A 16,025-nucleotide genomic window follows, 5' to 3' on the forward strand; every position below is an offset into this window, starting at 1 on the left:
TAGAGATTTCTGTCTTAGATTCCAGTTTAGGAAACCGCTTAGGCACATATGTAGCCTTGCCATCTTGAATTCATCCCGTCTGTATGTTCAGATACACAAGGATGTGTACGTGAAAAAAGCTTTGGAAGGTTTCCTTGCAGGTGTATTTTGCTTCTCTCATTGATCCCACATACATGAAGTCAGCTTTTTAAGTGCAATGCAGTTTAGGTGCAAGTAGAAGAATTGGGCTCCAGGACGACTGCAAAAGTCAAAAAGAAAGAAGAGGTGAATGCTAGATAAATAAGTAAATAATGAAGTAATATAAAATAAAATACCCGATGCTTCAACATGTGCTTTCAGTTGGTCCATGGATGAGCAAGGAAAAATCAAACAATAAAATCGCAAAAAAGGAAGCTACATCATTAGACATAATTTACACCAATGTCAGGAAACATCCCTGAATTTTTACTGAGATTATTATCTTAAAGGGCAGCAGAAAAATGGCATTTTTCAGGTAGCATTTGGTAAACTACCAAAAAATGTCATCTGTTACTGTATCTGTGCTGCTAAGAGTTTGATCTTGAAAAGGGCAAATCTGCTTCGTCTGACCAGAGTTAGTTTAAGTGTGGCTAGAACGGAAAATTATTTTTTCAATAGGCTAATCACAAGGGCAAACCTTAGATATAGTGTCACAGACAACAATGTCTTAAATGCAGGTGAGGAAGAGGTAGCTGGAAAAAATGAATTGCCCAACATGAAATCCTAGCTTCCAATGATTTAGACAGAAAAGCTCTGCTGGTCAAGATTTTTCTTTCTAAGAAATAGAAGGTCTCCCATGTAACAGGTTGCCATATACATTTTTTGAATTTTAGTTATTTTTTGTTAGGATTTTTCTTAGTTTCATCTTCTTTTTTTTTTTCTCTTTTAATAAGCCAAGACAACACTTGGCACTCATTCTGACTTCAGGTTTCTTTTAGGTCACTGTACAACTTCATCAAAACCCATGGAGTTATTTTCTGGCAAAATCAGGCCCCTTGATACGTTTCATTAGAAACAGCTCTCAAGGGATTAGTTTCCCCTTCCTCCTCCCCTCCCTCCCTTCAGGATGCAGAGTGATTGTCTAACAGTACTTAGCTGTATTTATTTTTCATTACCATGCAATTTTTATTTAATTAAGGTGCAGATATATTGGCACAGTGGGTGCACGGGCTGGCTAGTGGCCTGCTTTAAAATTGTATGGATACGCAAAACCTTTGCCTTGGCATATGCTGCTTTTCTGCAGCCCGGCTGAACTGCGTACTTCACGGGGAAGCCAGACCATTTCTTTGCGACAGGCTTTATTAACCCTAATCTTTTGATCGCCAGCACGCTGGGTACGCTCAGGCACCGCAGAGATCCTTCCTAGATGTGGCTGTGTCAGTGCGGTGGGGTGTGTCTCTAAGGCTGCTTATTTTTCATACTTTGGGGAATAAGTTTCAGAACCCCAGTGGAACCAAAGGGGCTGAAATGATAGTGGATAGCAGAGCAACAGTGCGAAGCGAAAAAAGGGGGAGACCCAACCTTTTTCTCCTCTATCATTTAGCAGGAGAGATGAAGAAACGGCTTTGGCCAAGCATGAGAATGAGGATCTATTCGTTGCTGCACAACTCCAGCAGACTTTGGCTGGCCTGGATGAAGATTTAGAAGGTAGGGAAGTGTGTTACCTCCGAAGTACAGAAGGGAGAGGCTGACCCAGGAGGTGCTCTGAGACATCGGCACATTTCTCACCAAGGTCACTGGGAACAACTCGCAGGTCTGGGGCAGAAGGTGGTCCGCTCAAAGTGGCTGCTCCCCGTTTTCTTCTGGGGCAGCTGCTCTTCATAGGCTCACGCTGGATGTTTTTCCAGCTGCTTATCAGATTGTCATGGTATTCCGGTGTTGCTACCAAAAAAAGATGAACAGCAGTTTATGGACGCATTTTATGGCCCAAATTTGGTATAATTTCACTGACTTCAGTGAAGCTAAATCGGCTGTGAATTTAGCTCTGTGTTTAATGAACAATGCCTCTATTTCGTATTTTATCACAGTGAAGTGGAGAAGGGGGGGGACATTTTTGTACCCAATGCCTTCTCTGCGTTAACAGCCATATTTTAAAGTTAAAAATCGAAAAGCGTGAAAAGAAACGGTGGGAAGAGATAAAATGTCATATTGTCCTCCTCTTTTTCCTACTGTGAATAAAAATATTTCTCTATTAATGGTTTGTCACCAATGATATTGAATGCTTTTTTAAAACTTCCCATCTTTATGTCAGTACTTCCGCAGTGGACTTGATTCTGATTTAATTTCTGTGAGCTCTCTAACACTGCAATTTCTTAGCTTCTGTGTTGTAACCCTTGATATATACCAGCAAATTTGAGAGGAGAGTTAAGCTTCTTGCACAGTGAGGCTTCTGGAGTCACTGGTAATGAAGGGTGAGAAGAATGGAGAAAAAATACAAGTACTGTTTCTTTGTTTGCTTGCTCAAGGAAATCCTTCAGCTGGGCTGTTATTACTAACTAGGTCTGGGAAACATAATTTGGAGTTGCTCGCTGTTTCTCAGAAATGTTTCTCCTTTGGAGTCATGTGGTGAAATGTTTATCACTGAGAGAAGTTAGTCAAAGATAAGGTATGAACAATAGATTAAATTCTGCTTTCAGCTGCATTTGTATGTTTCCCACTGGCTGAAGCAGGAGGACTGCAGGAATATTTGGCTGATCCTAATCAGCAACCAGACAATAAAAAGGACCCAGATCTCTCCTTTTTTGTAATACAGGCATAAATATATTCCTGTTAGTTTTAGTGTAACTAAAATATCTGATCCGCTTAAGCTTGTACTGGCTGTTTGTATAATTTAAAGTCATACTGCCTAAATACTGCCTGTATGTAATATTGTATGTGTATTTTGCAGCACTGGATGGTATAAGTAACCCTGACTCCGAGTACATCAATGAAGCGTTGAGCCCACATATAAGAAAAGTTGAGGCTGTCCAAGATCTTACCATTTCTGTTCCAGTAACAGTCATAGATGATGCTCCAGAAGTTAGCACCTCTAACTCAGCTGGAGATCAAGAGACAGAGACAAGTATCTCAGCTGACTCTGTTAGTACAGGAAACTTTAAAAATAAAAACAACAATGCAGGTTCCTTTGATAAGAGACACACAGATAGTGGAGCTATATGCATATCCAAGGACCTAATACATCAGCAACCATCTGAAAATGAATTCAGTCACTTGCCTGTGGAACAGAGGAGAGATATGTTTGAATCTCTCACATCCTCCTTCGAAAAAAGAAATGAAAAGAACTTAAGACTGGAACCCCCCCCAAAACATGTTGCGAAGCCTGAGGAATGTAAATCTAAGCTGACTCTGTCTCACTCCAAGGTCGCAGCTGAAATCAGTACAGCAAAAGAGAAGATAAATCCGTTTAACGAATGTAGTAACAGGGAAAGATCTCTGAAAAAAAGTAAATCAGAATTAGAAATCAAATGGCCACCAGCAAAAAAAACTGAAGTAGAAGAAATCCCATCGACACCCACATGGTGTCATCGTGCCCAGAATTCAGGAGCAAACTACGAACCTAAGATGGGCTTGACGACCTTTAAAGTTGTCCCTCCCAAACCTGAAGTCAAACACTTTGATAGAGGAGTTTCACTCTCCACTGGTGCCATTAAGATAGATGAACTAGGCAACCTTATAGGCCCAAACACTGGTGTCAGTAAGCACATACCAGGTACCTCTACTGATGAAAGTGAGGAAATTCATCTCGGGAAAGTGAAGGCATTCTGGAGGTCGAGTTCTATGGAAAAGCAAAGCGATGACTCTGCTGAGTATCTTCCTAAAAAGTCAGGAGTCACCACAAACTCTAAGCCCTTTACTATAAAACATGAACACAAACCTGTCTGTCTTGCAACTCCAAAACCTGTAGCACCACAAACTGTTACTACCCAGGTAGCTGAAAGACAGTCTGAGAACGAAAGGACCAAACCACCTGTTCCAGTTATGCAGTCTCAGGTAACATCATTAGTGGCCCCAGCCATTACTAAGGACAAGCTGGAGCTTCCATTTGTAAAGCCACATAGGAGAACTTCAAGTCAGTACGTTGCCTCTGCCATTGCAAGGCACATCAATGCCACTACCTTTAATTCTGACTGTACAGAATATCATGAGAAAGATGAAAATAAGCAAGGGGCAGGAGAGGTTAAAACTGAAGCAGAAGTTTCACCAAAAAGATGCATTATTGTGGCCAAATATAGCCCTGTGGAAACAGAATCCGCAGAAAACAGAGAAACGCTTTCAAGCATTTTTACTTGCAGTCAAAAAGCATCCCACAGGTTTACACCTGGTGATAATTCTGGCGTGGAAAACAAAGTAGTTAACATCAGGGCACCAAATCAAGCAACTCCTCTGAGCTTCTATAAAAAGAATGCCAGTGTCCTACTTACTAAATCCTCTTCAAAGGATAACAACAGTGCAGAAGATGATCATGGTTTAAACGGCAAACAAAGTATAGCAGAGAAAAGCACGTGTGTGTTGTTTGACCAGAAATGTGAGACTTTGACCCACGCTAATTCGGCCTCGTCTCTCAAGTCTCCGGACTTCCAAGGAGTCCCGTCCTCTTTCGGCTCATCGTTGCGAGTCACTAAATGGCCTCCTGCTAACAGTGTACAAGTTAGTTCACTTAAAGATTCACCCGAGCTAAATGGTGCAGCAGCAAACGCACAGTCAGAACAGGAGGAGAAACCTGATGATTCAGATACTAATGCTACCAGTGAACTGGATGTTAATGTGCAGACCAATATCTTCGGACCAAAGAAGAAGTTCAAACCCGTCATCCAGAAACCAATTCCAAAGGACACGTCGCTGCACAGTGCCCTAATGGAAGCCATTCAAACAGGAGGGGGAAAGGAGAAACTCAGAAAGGTAAAGTGGAGACTTTTTTTTAGCCTGTTCAGACTGCAGAGCCCTGTATTCACGCTGTCAAGACACCAGAGGTATTCTAACTGGTACCATTGCTGGTGAGCTGGAGTACACAAGGCATTTGAAAAATTTATAATGGCAAAATACAGAACAACCCACTGCTTATTCTGCACATCCCGTATGTTACGCAACACCATTGCTGCTGCACTAGCTAGAAGAGGCAGAGGGTACAGAGATACAGCATAAAAGAGGGGTAATTAAGGTTAGCCTAAGAGCCGAACCTGCATTTCAGTGTTTTATGTAAAAACAGAAATGCACAGGGTGGAGAAAACGTGTAAATACCTGCAATGAAAGAAAACTGCATTTTATATTACTAGGCGATACTAGTTTGCCCCTGACTTCATGCTCAGAGGATACGAGACTGCATCTGTGAGTACAGCATTACTATCTAGACATATCCTCCTCGTTCAGTGTGAGTAAGGGTTGTAAAAGCAGGCCCAAAAGAAGACAGAGTGATTAGTCTCCATAGCTTGCATTCTGGTACAAGTGCCAAAAATACTTTTAATAGTGTTTCCAAACTATCTCTAAGTAAATATCTAATGACAATTTATTCTTTTCATGTTCTAGGTTTCAGACAGTGCACTAAATGGCAGCCACAGGAAACCCTCATATGTTGAGCCAGAGAATCAGCGCTCAGCCCTGCTAGCAGCAATTAGAGGCCACAGTGGCACCTCAAAGCTGAAAAAGGTAAGAAATCAAGACGGTAAGCGATCTTTTTAAGTGCAGGCTGCTCCTACTGGGTGTTTTGAATAAACCCAGATATGCCACAAACTAAATGTTGTGCCGCAAAGAGGAAAGTTAAGGGGGGAATAGTGTGACGCAAGACCTGATCTGACTTACGCAGATAGAGAGCGGGTCCGATCCTATCCTCTGCTGTAAAAACGTAACACTTTCAAACGGTGTGCTTTTAGCTGAGGAAGTAGCACATAGAAATCCAAACGAATTACAGGGAGTGTGTATAGAAGACATCAAGTGTTCATCATTTTCACATTTAGGTGGGATTTTTTTGTACTTTAGGAGCGTGCAGTTAGATTAATATATTTGCATTACCTACCATATGCATTAAATCCCAGTTACCTGAAAAGACACTAAGGCTTCTTTGTGCATGCTGTTTATCTGTTAACATGAGCTGGTGCATGTAAGTTGTATGCAAGTAACTGGTGTTGAGGGAACATCAGCTTTCACCACAGCAGGATGATTCCTTCTGTCTGAAAGATTTACCTAATCTTTAAAGCATCTCTTATTCCTAATAGCCAAAACCTGCATTGTTCTAGCCTTAGTTTTCACTCGGTTCACTAATCCAGCCAAGGATGTGTATTTGGCAAGTAGGTTCCCATTTCCCTCGTGCAGTGACTCAGGCCATTAGCACATACCCAGATAGCTGGCATTAGATAGAAAGAATCTCTTGTCTGTGTCAGGGAATTACTTTGTCCTTCAAATATCTTACTGCCCTTGCTGCAAGTAGGGTACAGCTTCCTCTGAGCTTGAGAGCAGGCTGTGCTAGGCAGCAGCCATCTTCACACATGCTTCAGTGCATTCTGCATTCCTTGGGAATAAATGTAAATTTGTGAAAAGAGGCTCTGACAATGAAGTGGTGGTGTATTATCACAGAGACTTTTTGGATTACTTTCCTGCAGCAGAGAACCTTTTGCCATCATTTTGAAGGAAGTTGCCTAGAAACCATACGCTGCTTTTTCATACCATGTCACCTGTGCTAGTTAAAGCACCTTGTTTGTATGTGTACGGGGCAAGATACAGGTGTGCTGTGATGAAAGGGCTGTCCCTTTCCTGTTATCTCAAGCGTTCGTGTTTTATCTGACATGGCATTATTCCCATATATGTTTGTGTTTGTGTACAGTGAAGGAGTAGAATACAGGAGCTCTCTGAATGTGGATTATTTGATGAGCGATGAATCCTTTCATTTTTCACTAGGGAAGTTTTGTGCCTCAGTTTCTCTCGGAAAGGAATGCTAATGCATCTGCTTGAAAACCTCACATTTGGCACATGACACTGAATTTCCTAATAATCGCTAAATCATTGTAATTGCTAACAATTTATCATGATTATTACTAGTGATGTTGTAAACAGCAAAAATACTTGTTGAGACAGTTGACAGAACAGCTGGCTTAGTCTGAAAGGTTGCCTCCTCTCCCTGCATTCATTTAAAGTAGGGTGAGTTTCCAAGCTGGTAATTCGTGCAGAAATTTTGGTTGCAGAAATTTCACAGAAACACACTTGGAAGAGCAATCAATTGATTTTGTTCTCAGTCCTTTCACATAGTTCTCTCTGGTCCTATTTTATTTTACTTTATTTTAGTATGGCTGAAAACTTGAGGTTTAATGACTTTTTTTTCAATGAAGCCATGTCTGAGAGCTCAGATCTAGAAGAGCCTTCCTGTCATCTGAGATTATTTCTGTGCAGCCCAGACTGCAAAAAGTAACGAGATTCCTGGGTGGCTACTGCAGCCTTAATATATCTTCCTGATTCCAAAACCCTTGTGGTCATTTCCAAATGAATATCAAGTCCAACTCTTTCTCTTACCTTATGTGCCAAGAAGAGTTACAGGATGCTGGAGCTTGCAGTACATGAAGATTTCGTTTCTGAGACAGAGTCAATGCCAAATCCTTTATTCTGGTAATCAGCCCAGCTGAGTGATGTGAGTGAGTAGTAACAGATGTTCAACCCCATGAGCAAACAAAAGTTCTATGTGTTTTACATCATTCAAGCAAAGTGAAATCGGGGTACTGAAAGTGCATCAAATGTCAAATAATTACTGTTTAGTCATGCTTGATATTAATCACCTTCTTTCAACTGCATCACGAGCAGATCTCCTCCATGGCCTCTGAAGAGCTGCAGAGTTTTAGGAACGCAGAGCTGTCCTTGCAGAAGGCAGCAGACCCTCAGGAAGAGCGGCTTTGTATCCCACCCGCCCCTGCCCAGCCGCCACCACCACCTCCCACTCAGCTGGCAGCAGCAGCTCCGAAATTCTCTGCCACGTCTACAGGTAACCCTGGGGAGGCAAGGCAAGCCCTAATGGAGGCCATTCGCTCTGGTGCCGGAGCAGCAAAGTTGAAAAAGGTAAGTGTACTTTTATATTTTATCGTGGATGAAACAACCTATGCTTGCTGGGCTTTGAGAGCCATTTATAAGCTGCTCCAGCCACACATTTCTTTCTTCCACCAGAAGAAGGTACATGCACTCTTTTCTCTAAGTGAATCAAAGATCAGGAATGTATTTCAAACCTTTGAACAGCTATCAAAACATATTATTAAGACTAAAACACACCTGTGCATATATGTAGTGTATGAATAGTCAATACTTTTTTTTTAAAGAGAACATCAAGAGCATGAATATCATTTCAGAAAGCATTTTCATGCCCCTTTCATTCTTGTGAATCTGAGATAATACCGAATGTCCTTTAGACAAGGTGAACTTAAGAAAGATCAGATAGGAGACCCTGAAGCAAATTTAGAAATAAGTATTCTCTCCTAATTTCAGTAGTGTGTCCTAGACCTTGATTCCCAGGACTTACACCTTGGTCGCACGTGCTGAGAGCCGTCAGTAAAACTGTGGGGTCATTTTAATGTCTACCTGAACTTCATTAACTGGATGATGTGTGTTTCGCTTCTGTGGCCGGCTGTGGGTCAGTCAGCTCCCAGATGGCTAAATGCTCAGTTGCCCGTGTGTGATTTTTGGAGTAACTTCACTTATCTCTTTGATCAAAAATTGTTCTTCCCAACCTCGAGTTATACTGCATTTCTTGGTAAAGAGAAGCAGATCAATTGGCCTTAGTGGAGTCATCCCAATATCACACTGCAGTATCCAAGAGCAGACTTTGATCCAAGGACTTTAGGGAACGTACAAAAGCAGATGTAGTTTTCCCAACACATGATTTAGCCGATGCCAACCATAAATGTGTAAATAGGCTTTAACCTTGCTTACTTGTCTCCTTTAAAATAATTCAAAAAATACAATCAAATTTTAGCATTAAAAAATAGCCAAAAAAAATCTCGTTTCTGATAAACCAGAAATTCCACAGAATCTTACAAATGGCACAAACAAATCCGTGTTTCAGTGAACTTTACACCAGCATGCAAACAGAAATCTGGATGTGCAGTTATTTTGCTTGTGAAAAATTACATATGTATTATGCATACTGTTATGAGGAGTGGCTGAGGTGACTTGGTTTGTTCAGCTTGGAGAAGAGAAGGCTGTGGGGTGACCTCATCCCAGTCCACACCTTCCTCAAGGGGGGCAGCGCAGGGGGAGATGCTGATCTCCTGTCGCTGGTCACCAGTGACAGGACACAAGGAAACGGAATGAAGCTGTGTCAGGGGAAGTTCAGATGGGACGTTAGGAAAAGGTTCTTCACTGAAAGGGTGGTCGGTCACTGGAACAGGCTCCCCTGGGAAGTAGACAAGGCACCAAGCCTGTCAGAATTCAAGGAGCATCTGGACGACTCTCTTAGTCCTATGGTTTAGTTTTAGGTAGTCCTGCAAGGAGCAGGGAGTTGGACTCGATGATCCTTATGGGTCCCCTCCAACTTGAGGTATTCTATGATTCTAAGACTACAAATTATGAAGAAATAACACTCCATATCAGGCCATTATTTCCCCACTTCACCAATTTACAGAGAAAAACGGGATTTGGACGTTCAAGAATACTTCATGCAGTTGTTTTCTAGATCTTTCCAAATTCCTTTTTCTTCCAACTACATTACGCTTGCAGAAGTCTCCAAGGGGACCCATAGCTCTACTCATTAAAACAAGTCTTTATCATATCCTTGGAGATTTATTTCAAAACAGTTGGATAGCAAGTGGAGGCCATGAAAGTAAGCGGGATATACTGCTGCATTCTGCTAAATGCTGTGCCGGTCTTCCTTCTTTCATTTTCAAGAGGGGGTAATTTTTGGTAGTTTTGACACTGAAATGACTGAAGAGTACATCTCTCATTATATAGGTCCTTTATGAAAATAAAAGAGAGCAGTGTTTTGTCCAAGACAGAGTATGATTTTCTTATTACTGTGCTGTCCTTGCAGGTATTGGATATGCAAGCTAAGTCTTGTATGTGCCAAAGACACTGTATCACTTTGACATCTGAGATCTCATGCCCTTGATAACTGATGAAAGTAAAAATGTTGTCAGGTTTCTCAAAGACTCTATCCAGTGCATATTAATACCTCTTCTAGCTTGCTGCATTAAATGAAAGTCAAATTCTGATCCTTCCCTGCGGTTGGACAGCTTGTGGCAGCAAAAGTTGAACCTGTAGAGGAGAGAGCATACATGATAGCTGCGTATCAGGGTCTTTTTCTTTTACAGCTGAAGAACGTGTCTCCAAGGAACACTGAGTTTTTTGTAGACAGTGGCTGGCAGGTGGTTTTGTGCCAGGGCTGAAGCAAACTTTTTTCTTTGTTTTGCCTCCTCTGTCAAAGATCTATGATGTTGTGATTTGGAGAGGTGAGCACAGAGCCATTTTTGGCTTTGCTCTCTAGAAGATTTTGGTGGCAGCAGCTAGAGAACAGAGTAGGTAGTTCAGTTCAGTAATTGCATCTGTTTCTCTTCCATTGTCTTCTCAAAGTTTTCTGCGACAAGGGCTTCTGATGGTGAGGTCATTTATTTAGCTAGTATTGTGGGGAACTGGGAAGAATCTGCATTGCTTAGCTATTTATGACTCAGTTTGTGCTTATTTATGAGAGGTTATTTGCAATGGAAGTAGATCAAACAGGGCTGTTGGGAACCAAAAGTAAAAAGCAACCAATTGCCTAGATAAGAAGCATCCCAACAAACATTTGAGCTCTATTAATATCTGTGAAAAGGCAACTCCTCCACTCCACCCCTGATTACACAGCTGTTTGCTGAAGTCATGAACTTTAAGGTTAAAAGATCCACTGGGCAGGAAGGGAGGAGAGAAGTTGCTGCAGCCTGACCTTGCCTTGCTGAGAGTCAGGGTCTGCACGACATCGGCTGTAAATTGGGTCGGCCAAAACAAACCAGAGCAAAAACAGGTAGCTGAGGGAAATGCCAAGTATAGGTAAGACAGTATGCACATAGGTCTCCTGGCTGTTCTTTAATCCATTTCTTGGAGTACCGTGCCTGCTTTGGTAAATAAATCATACTTTGTTTTGAAGAAACAGCTTCTGTTTTATTGCACACTGTTGCTGTCCACAGACTCCCAAAGGAAAATTCTTGTGGGTGCCAAGCCCAGTTGGGCTTGCTCAGTAAAATGGTTCATCCCCAGCGCAGTGCAGTTCAGTTCAGAGACCTGCCAGAAAGTGGTTACCCCACAGATCCTACCCAAAGGGAACGGAGACGCAGACCTGTAACTGGAAAAGGATGAACCTACCAAACTGGAAAAGACCCGACAATGTGCAGGAAGTAACCTTTTTCTTCAGTTTTCCAAATGGTCTGTTGAGGAAGCTGGCAGGTGCTTAACGCCTTCAAAGTCTAGCAGCAAGTCAGGGAGACGGCATCAATAAAGCCACCAGCCGGGGTGGCTGACCTAGTGCCTTTGGTGGTTCGTTGTCTTGAGAAATGGATGTGTCTCGCTAGTGAGGAGCCTGCTTCCCGGCCACGCGGTCTGCCTCCTGCGCAAAGGGGGGCCAGTTGATCTAGGAAATAAACAGCTGATCTGAGACCAAATTTTGGCTAATTCTGGTGAGCAAAACTCTGGTCACAGAGCTGTACCGTTTGAGCTTCTGGTATTAAAAGTGAACGAGTGTTTTCCTTAAATTGTACCAAGTGACTTTTGTCACAATTTCACATACTTAAGATCTTTTATGTCTAGTTTTTAACTTTCTATCTCAGAACATGCAGAACAACCTAGCTAGATTTCTGAAATACTGTATATCATCGCGTGTGTCTGTGTAACTTGCCTTGGGATTTACCATGATTATCTGTGGAAATAAACATAACTACGCATGCAAATAACCGTTAGGTATCTAGCTGTAGGTATAGTTGCAGCACAAGCCCATGCAGGATTAAAAATCTTACCCAACAAAGAGAAGCTGTAAAAGTTGCCTTTGCTTATATGCCACCTACTCATTTTAGATAGAGTTGTACCCAGGGATTTGCTAGAAATATTGCAGGGGAATGTGCCTGCACGAGGCAAGTCATATGTCTGAAGAACAGGCTTTTGCTCGTGGTAAACTGATTGCTGTGGACCACTTTTTAATGGTACGTGCAAGAGAGATTCTACAGATTGCACATTTTCCAACAAAGATTGGAGCTGCTTCTAAGCAGCCTTTTCTGTTTGCGTGCTGCAATTTTGAAAATTAATTTGGCTCCGTCACAGTATCCACAAGCATTCATGCCAGTGTTCGGCATTGACATTTAGTCACATGAACTCTCGATACGCGCAGTGTATCATCCTGTTGGTAAAGGAGCCAGGTAAGGTAATTACTGCAGCCATTACAATGAGTCCCTGGTATACGCTGGGATAATCTGAAGTTGGTTGCCAACAAGTGATGCATCGATCTGAATTATGGCACATTGAGTATCTTCCAGGAAGCATGGCCTAGTTCCATACCTTTATGTCAAGCTGTGGACTATTCTTCTCACATAATCAGAGATACATAATTGTGAATGAAGAAATACTGTTTCATATCATCAATGTGTGTGGATGCAATGACAGATTACAAACTCGAAGCCACAGTTGATGTTGGCTTTGGTATGCTGGAAATGGGGCAGGAGGCCCCACTAAAAGGTTGGCCAATCTTGATATACCGGTAGTCAAATGAGCCTATAAAGTGATTCTAGTTCCCATGCACAGTGAGAGGCAGTCGTTTGCATGCTGTTACTCTGTTTGAATTGAAAGATAAAATTTAATTTGAACTCTTCACCTTGCTAATAATTTATACTGGGACCTATTTTTTTCCCTCAAGGGTAAAGCTTCTGCCATGAACACTTAAGGCCAAAATGGGAGATTTAGACTCGATCAAATACATTATTCCTGTTTAGCTTTTGTGGTGACCTTAACGTATATCTCTCTGATAGACTCAAAGCTCAGTAACTTTGATTTTGGAAGAGCACCCTAGCATATGTATTCAAAATAAAGCATATGCTTAGATGTCCTGAGGACTAGCAAGGAAGATATGCATTTGTTTAAGTATTTTCCTGAATCAAAGCCTTTGGGAGTTTCCTTCATTCAATCAGAAAGCAAAGTACTCATCAATTGATTTTTATGACCAGTGACAGCTAACTGATACCGAACAGATTTTGACAGTCAAATATTGCATATTCGCAGCCTGGGTTTCTCTTCGTTCCACAAAATGAAGGAAGTTCACAGAAAAATACATCACCTATGTTCCAGTAATCATGTAATTGCAACTGTAATACCTAAGGATGTACGAGGTGTGGGGTTTTTAGGGAAGGATAACACCTTTCAGTAGACCGACTGATACAGCCAGAAGAAAGCAGGTAGGCTTTAAGTAGTCTCAAGGAGCTGATGAAGAGACCAGGCTTGAAAACAGCCCCACAGGAGAATGTTTGGTTAACAATGTCAACAGTTGGAGGTTTAAAAATATCTTGAATGATCATGTGCTTTCCTTTGTTATAGGTCCCTCTGCTCGTTTGAATCATGTCTAAAGAACAGTTAATTGGAAAATCTAACCCCATATGCACCCGCAATCATCATTCAAGGTCTGAAGTGGCAGAAAACATCAAGAAGTTTAGTTGATTCTCTTGTCTGCAAGCCAAAATAAGTTGTAGTTAATTTTCTGTGTGTTCCTGTATAATGGTTCTAAGGGGAAAATATGTTGCTCTGCTGTAAAGCTTCTGTGCCAAGGAATTGTGTTTTGCCTCTGAATATTTAAGGTTGCCAATAAACTATTCTTGTTGGCAGGTTAATAAGAACATAAACACTGTGCAGTCCTGTGTTAATACTTAATTGTGTTTATGGGCAAAATTAAAAGACTTTGCTAGCTATCTGAAAAGTAATACTCATTTCAAGTTGTTAAAAATATGTAACTATTTCAAACTATTTACTTGCTGCTTATTTGATTTGAAAAAGGGCTGTAAGCGATTAGGGTGAAAACCAGAATAAAGATCCATAAAAAACAATCACAAGAAAAAAGTTATGGTACATTATGAAGAACCTAAATTCCATATGCTGGAGTCATTGGTTTTTAAAATTAGATGGACTTTATATCTCTGGTGGAGCTCTGAGAAAGCAGGCAATCAATAATGAATGTGAGACAGTGTCTATTGAAGAGTTACTTAGGGGATATGACGTATAGAATGCTAATATGCAGAGATATACTGAACCCTAGTAACTATTCATGGCATTTTAAAAATACAGAAACACCTTAAAGGATCTCTATTTGCAGCAGACTGTGAAGGTTATAAATAAGATTCAGAGTACTTCATAGAGGTCCAAGATTTCAAATTAATTTCTGCACTGCAAAATGAAGCGAAGCTGGTTTGTATCAGTAACCAGGACTTTTGTCATCTCTTGTTCAGGTCACGCATAAGTTGGCCCTTTGTTTCCAATTCGTGTGGCTGTTGTATGTTGTCTCACAGGTATTTATAACAGCATCTTTTTCAAATGTTAACTACTTTGGTAGTTATTGTTGTACATATTTTGAAAATATTTCATTAAATTGATTAACTTAAAAAGGACAAATGAAAATGCTGTTTCACATTTCCTATATTGTAATGAGACTGAAGAAGAGGAAGTTTGTACATTTACATTTTTATAATCACAGACCAGAGTGGTGGCAGATTCTTTTTTTTTTTGGAGCTGAAATTTAAAATGTATAGCTATGTAATGTTGAAAGCACGAGAATATTTAGCCATTTGCATTTAATGTGACTATATATTATGTATTGTAAAATACTGATGTCTGTTAGTGCCACAAATAAAAGCAAAATCAAAACCTGACATGGCTCAAAAGACTCTTTTTGCCAAACGTTTTCTATTTACAGAAAGAACTTAGAACTAGAGATGGACTTAACCAAACCAGTATACTGTGTTTGATGTCTCAGGTCTAATGTAAAATGTCTCAAGCCAGGAAAGAGCTCACAACTAATAATCTAGGAACACAGCAGAAATCACCAACTAGAATCAAGATGTCAGAGTTATATACATTTCGATAATAATGGAGTACTGATAATGATCCATTTCCTCATTAGGGAAGCTAATATATTCAGCATTAAGGTGCTCTTGTCACTCCCTAGGATAAATAAGATTACCTTTGTTGACTGATTAGCCTGCTTTTGCCTTAAAAGTCTTCTCAGTGTGCTTTAGGTCAGAAATAGTAACATGTTAAAAATGCTATCACAGGAAAGGATTTCGTCACTCCTAAGCTTGAATGCTGCAGATAATCCCACCAGCAGCAAATACAGCTTCCTTCGTTAGGTGCTGTAAGACAAAATTCAGTGCAGGTCTCCTTCTTGTTCTTAGTGTTGCCTGAAGGCCCTGGGTCTGTAGCCTCTTCTTACTAAGGCTCCTTTAGTGTAGTAAGTTAGTTGTATGGGCACTTACTTTTCAGTGTAAGGGATCCAAAACTGGATTTTGAGTTAATCAGATCTTCCAGGCTTTGCAGTGCAAAGGTTCTGGTTCTGGGTGCTTGACACTGTATAGAACTAAAGTTTACAGAAGAGTTATTCACGGATAAACTTCTGAGTATTGAATTCGCATGGGTAAAAAACTGTAAGAACAGCTGCAAGATGAGATGTCACCTTCACTGCAACAGCAAAAAAATTACGAAAAATCCTGCTGGCTCAGTCACAGCTTTAGCTAAAAATGGAGAGGCAGTTCAGCTGTCTACAGTAGGAAGCTAGACTGGGTATTCGTTCCCTTCTCTTGTTAATGGGAGTTGTGTATGCTCTTATATTGTCATCCAGGTGCTGCTGAATTCCTGGTAGCAGCTTAATTTAACCCTAGGTGGATGGAAATTTTACTATAAATCCATTTATAATGAAGTCTGATTATAGGTATGACCCTTCCATATAATAACTTCCTATGAATGCTTTTAGTAGTCTTCATTTGGGAAGTAATCATGCGTCAGCATTTTGGTGTCTATCAGGTAAGCACGTTTGAAGCTCTTCACCCCCT

At 40.9% G+C, this 16,025-nt stretch overlaps 1 protein-coding gene across 10 annotated transcripts in view; it reads left to right on the forward strand.

Moving 5' to 3' along the window:
- The window catches only part of COBL (cordon-bleu WH2 repeat protein), a 210,294-nt gene extending 195,445 nt beyond the window's left edge, over positions 1–14,849 (forward strand). For 9 of the 10 annotated variants that reach the window (XM_049830389.1, XM_049830388.1, XM_049830391.1 and 6 more), the window contains 5 exons: positions 1,562–1,665; positions 2,906–4,917; positions 5,542–5,661; positions 7,801–8,052; positions 13,528–14,849. In XM_049830389.1, the coding sequence (XP_049686346.1) occupies positions 1,562–1,665; positions 2,906–4,917; positions 5,542–5,661; positions 7,801–8,052; positions 13,528–13,545 (2,506 nt within the window). In that variant the 3' untranslated portion in view covers positions 13,546–14,849. The remainder of the gene's footprint in view (positions 1–1,561; positions 1,666–2,905; positions 4,918–5,541; positions 5,662–7,800; positions 8,053–13,527) is intronic. The other variant, XM_049830386.1, reaches the window with a different exon arrangement.
- The last annotated feature ends 1,176 nt before the right edge of the window (positions 14,850–16,025 follow it).

Source organism: Accipiter gentilis, chromosome 27 (assembly GCF_929443795.1).
Source record: "Accipiter gentilis chromosome 27, bAccGen1.1, whole genome shotgun sequence".
Lineage (NCBI taxonomy): Eukaryota > Metazoa > Chordata > Aves > Accipitriformes > Accipitridae > Astur > Astur gentilis.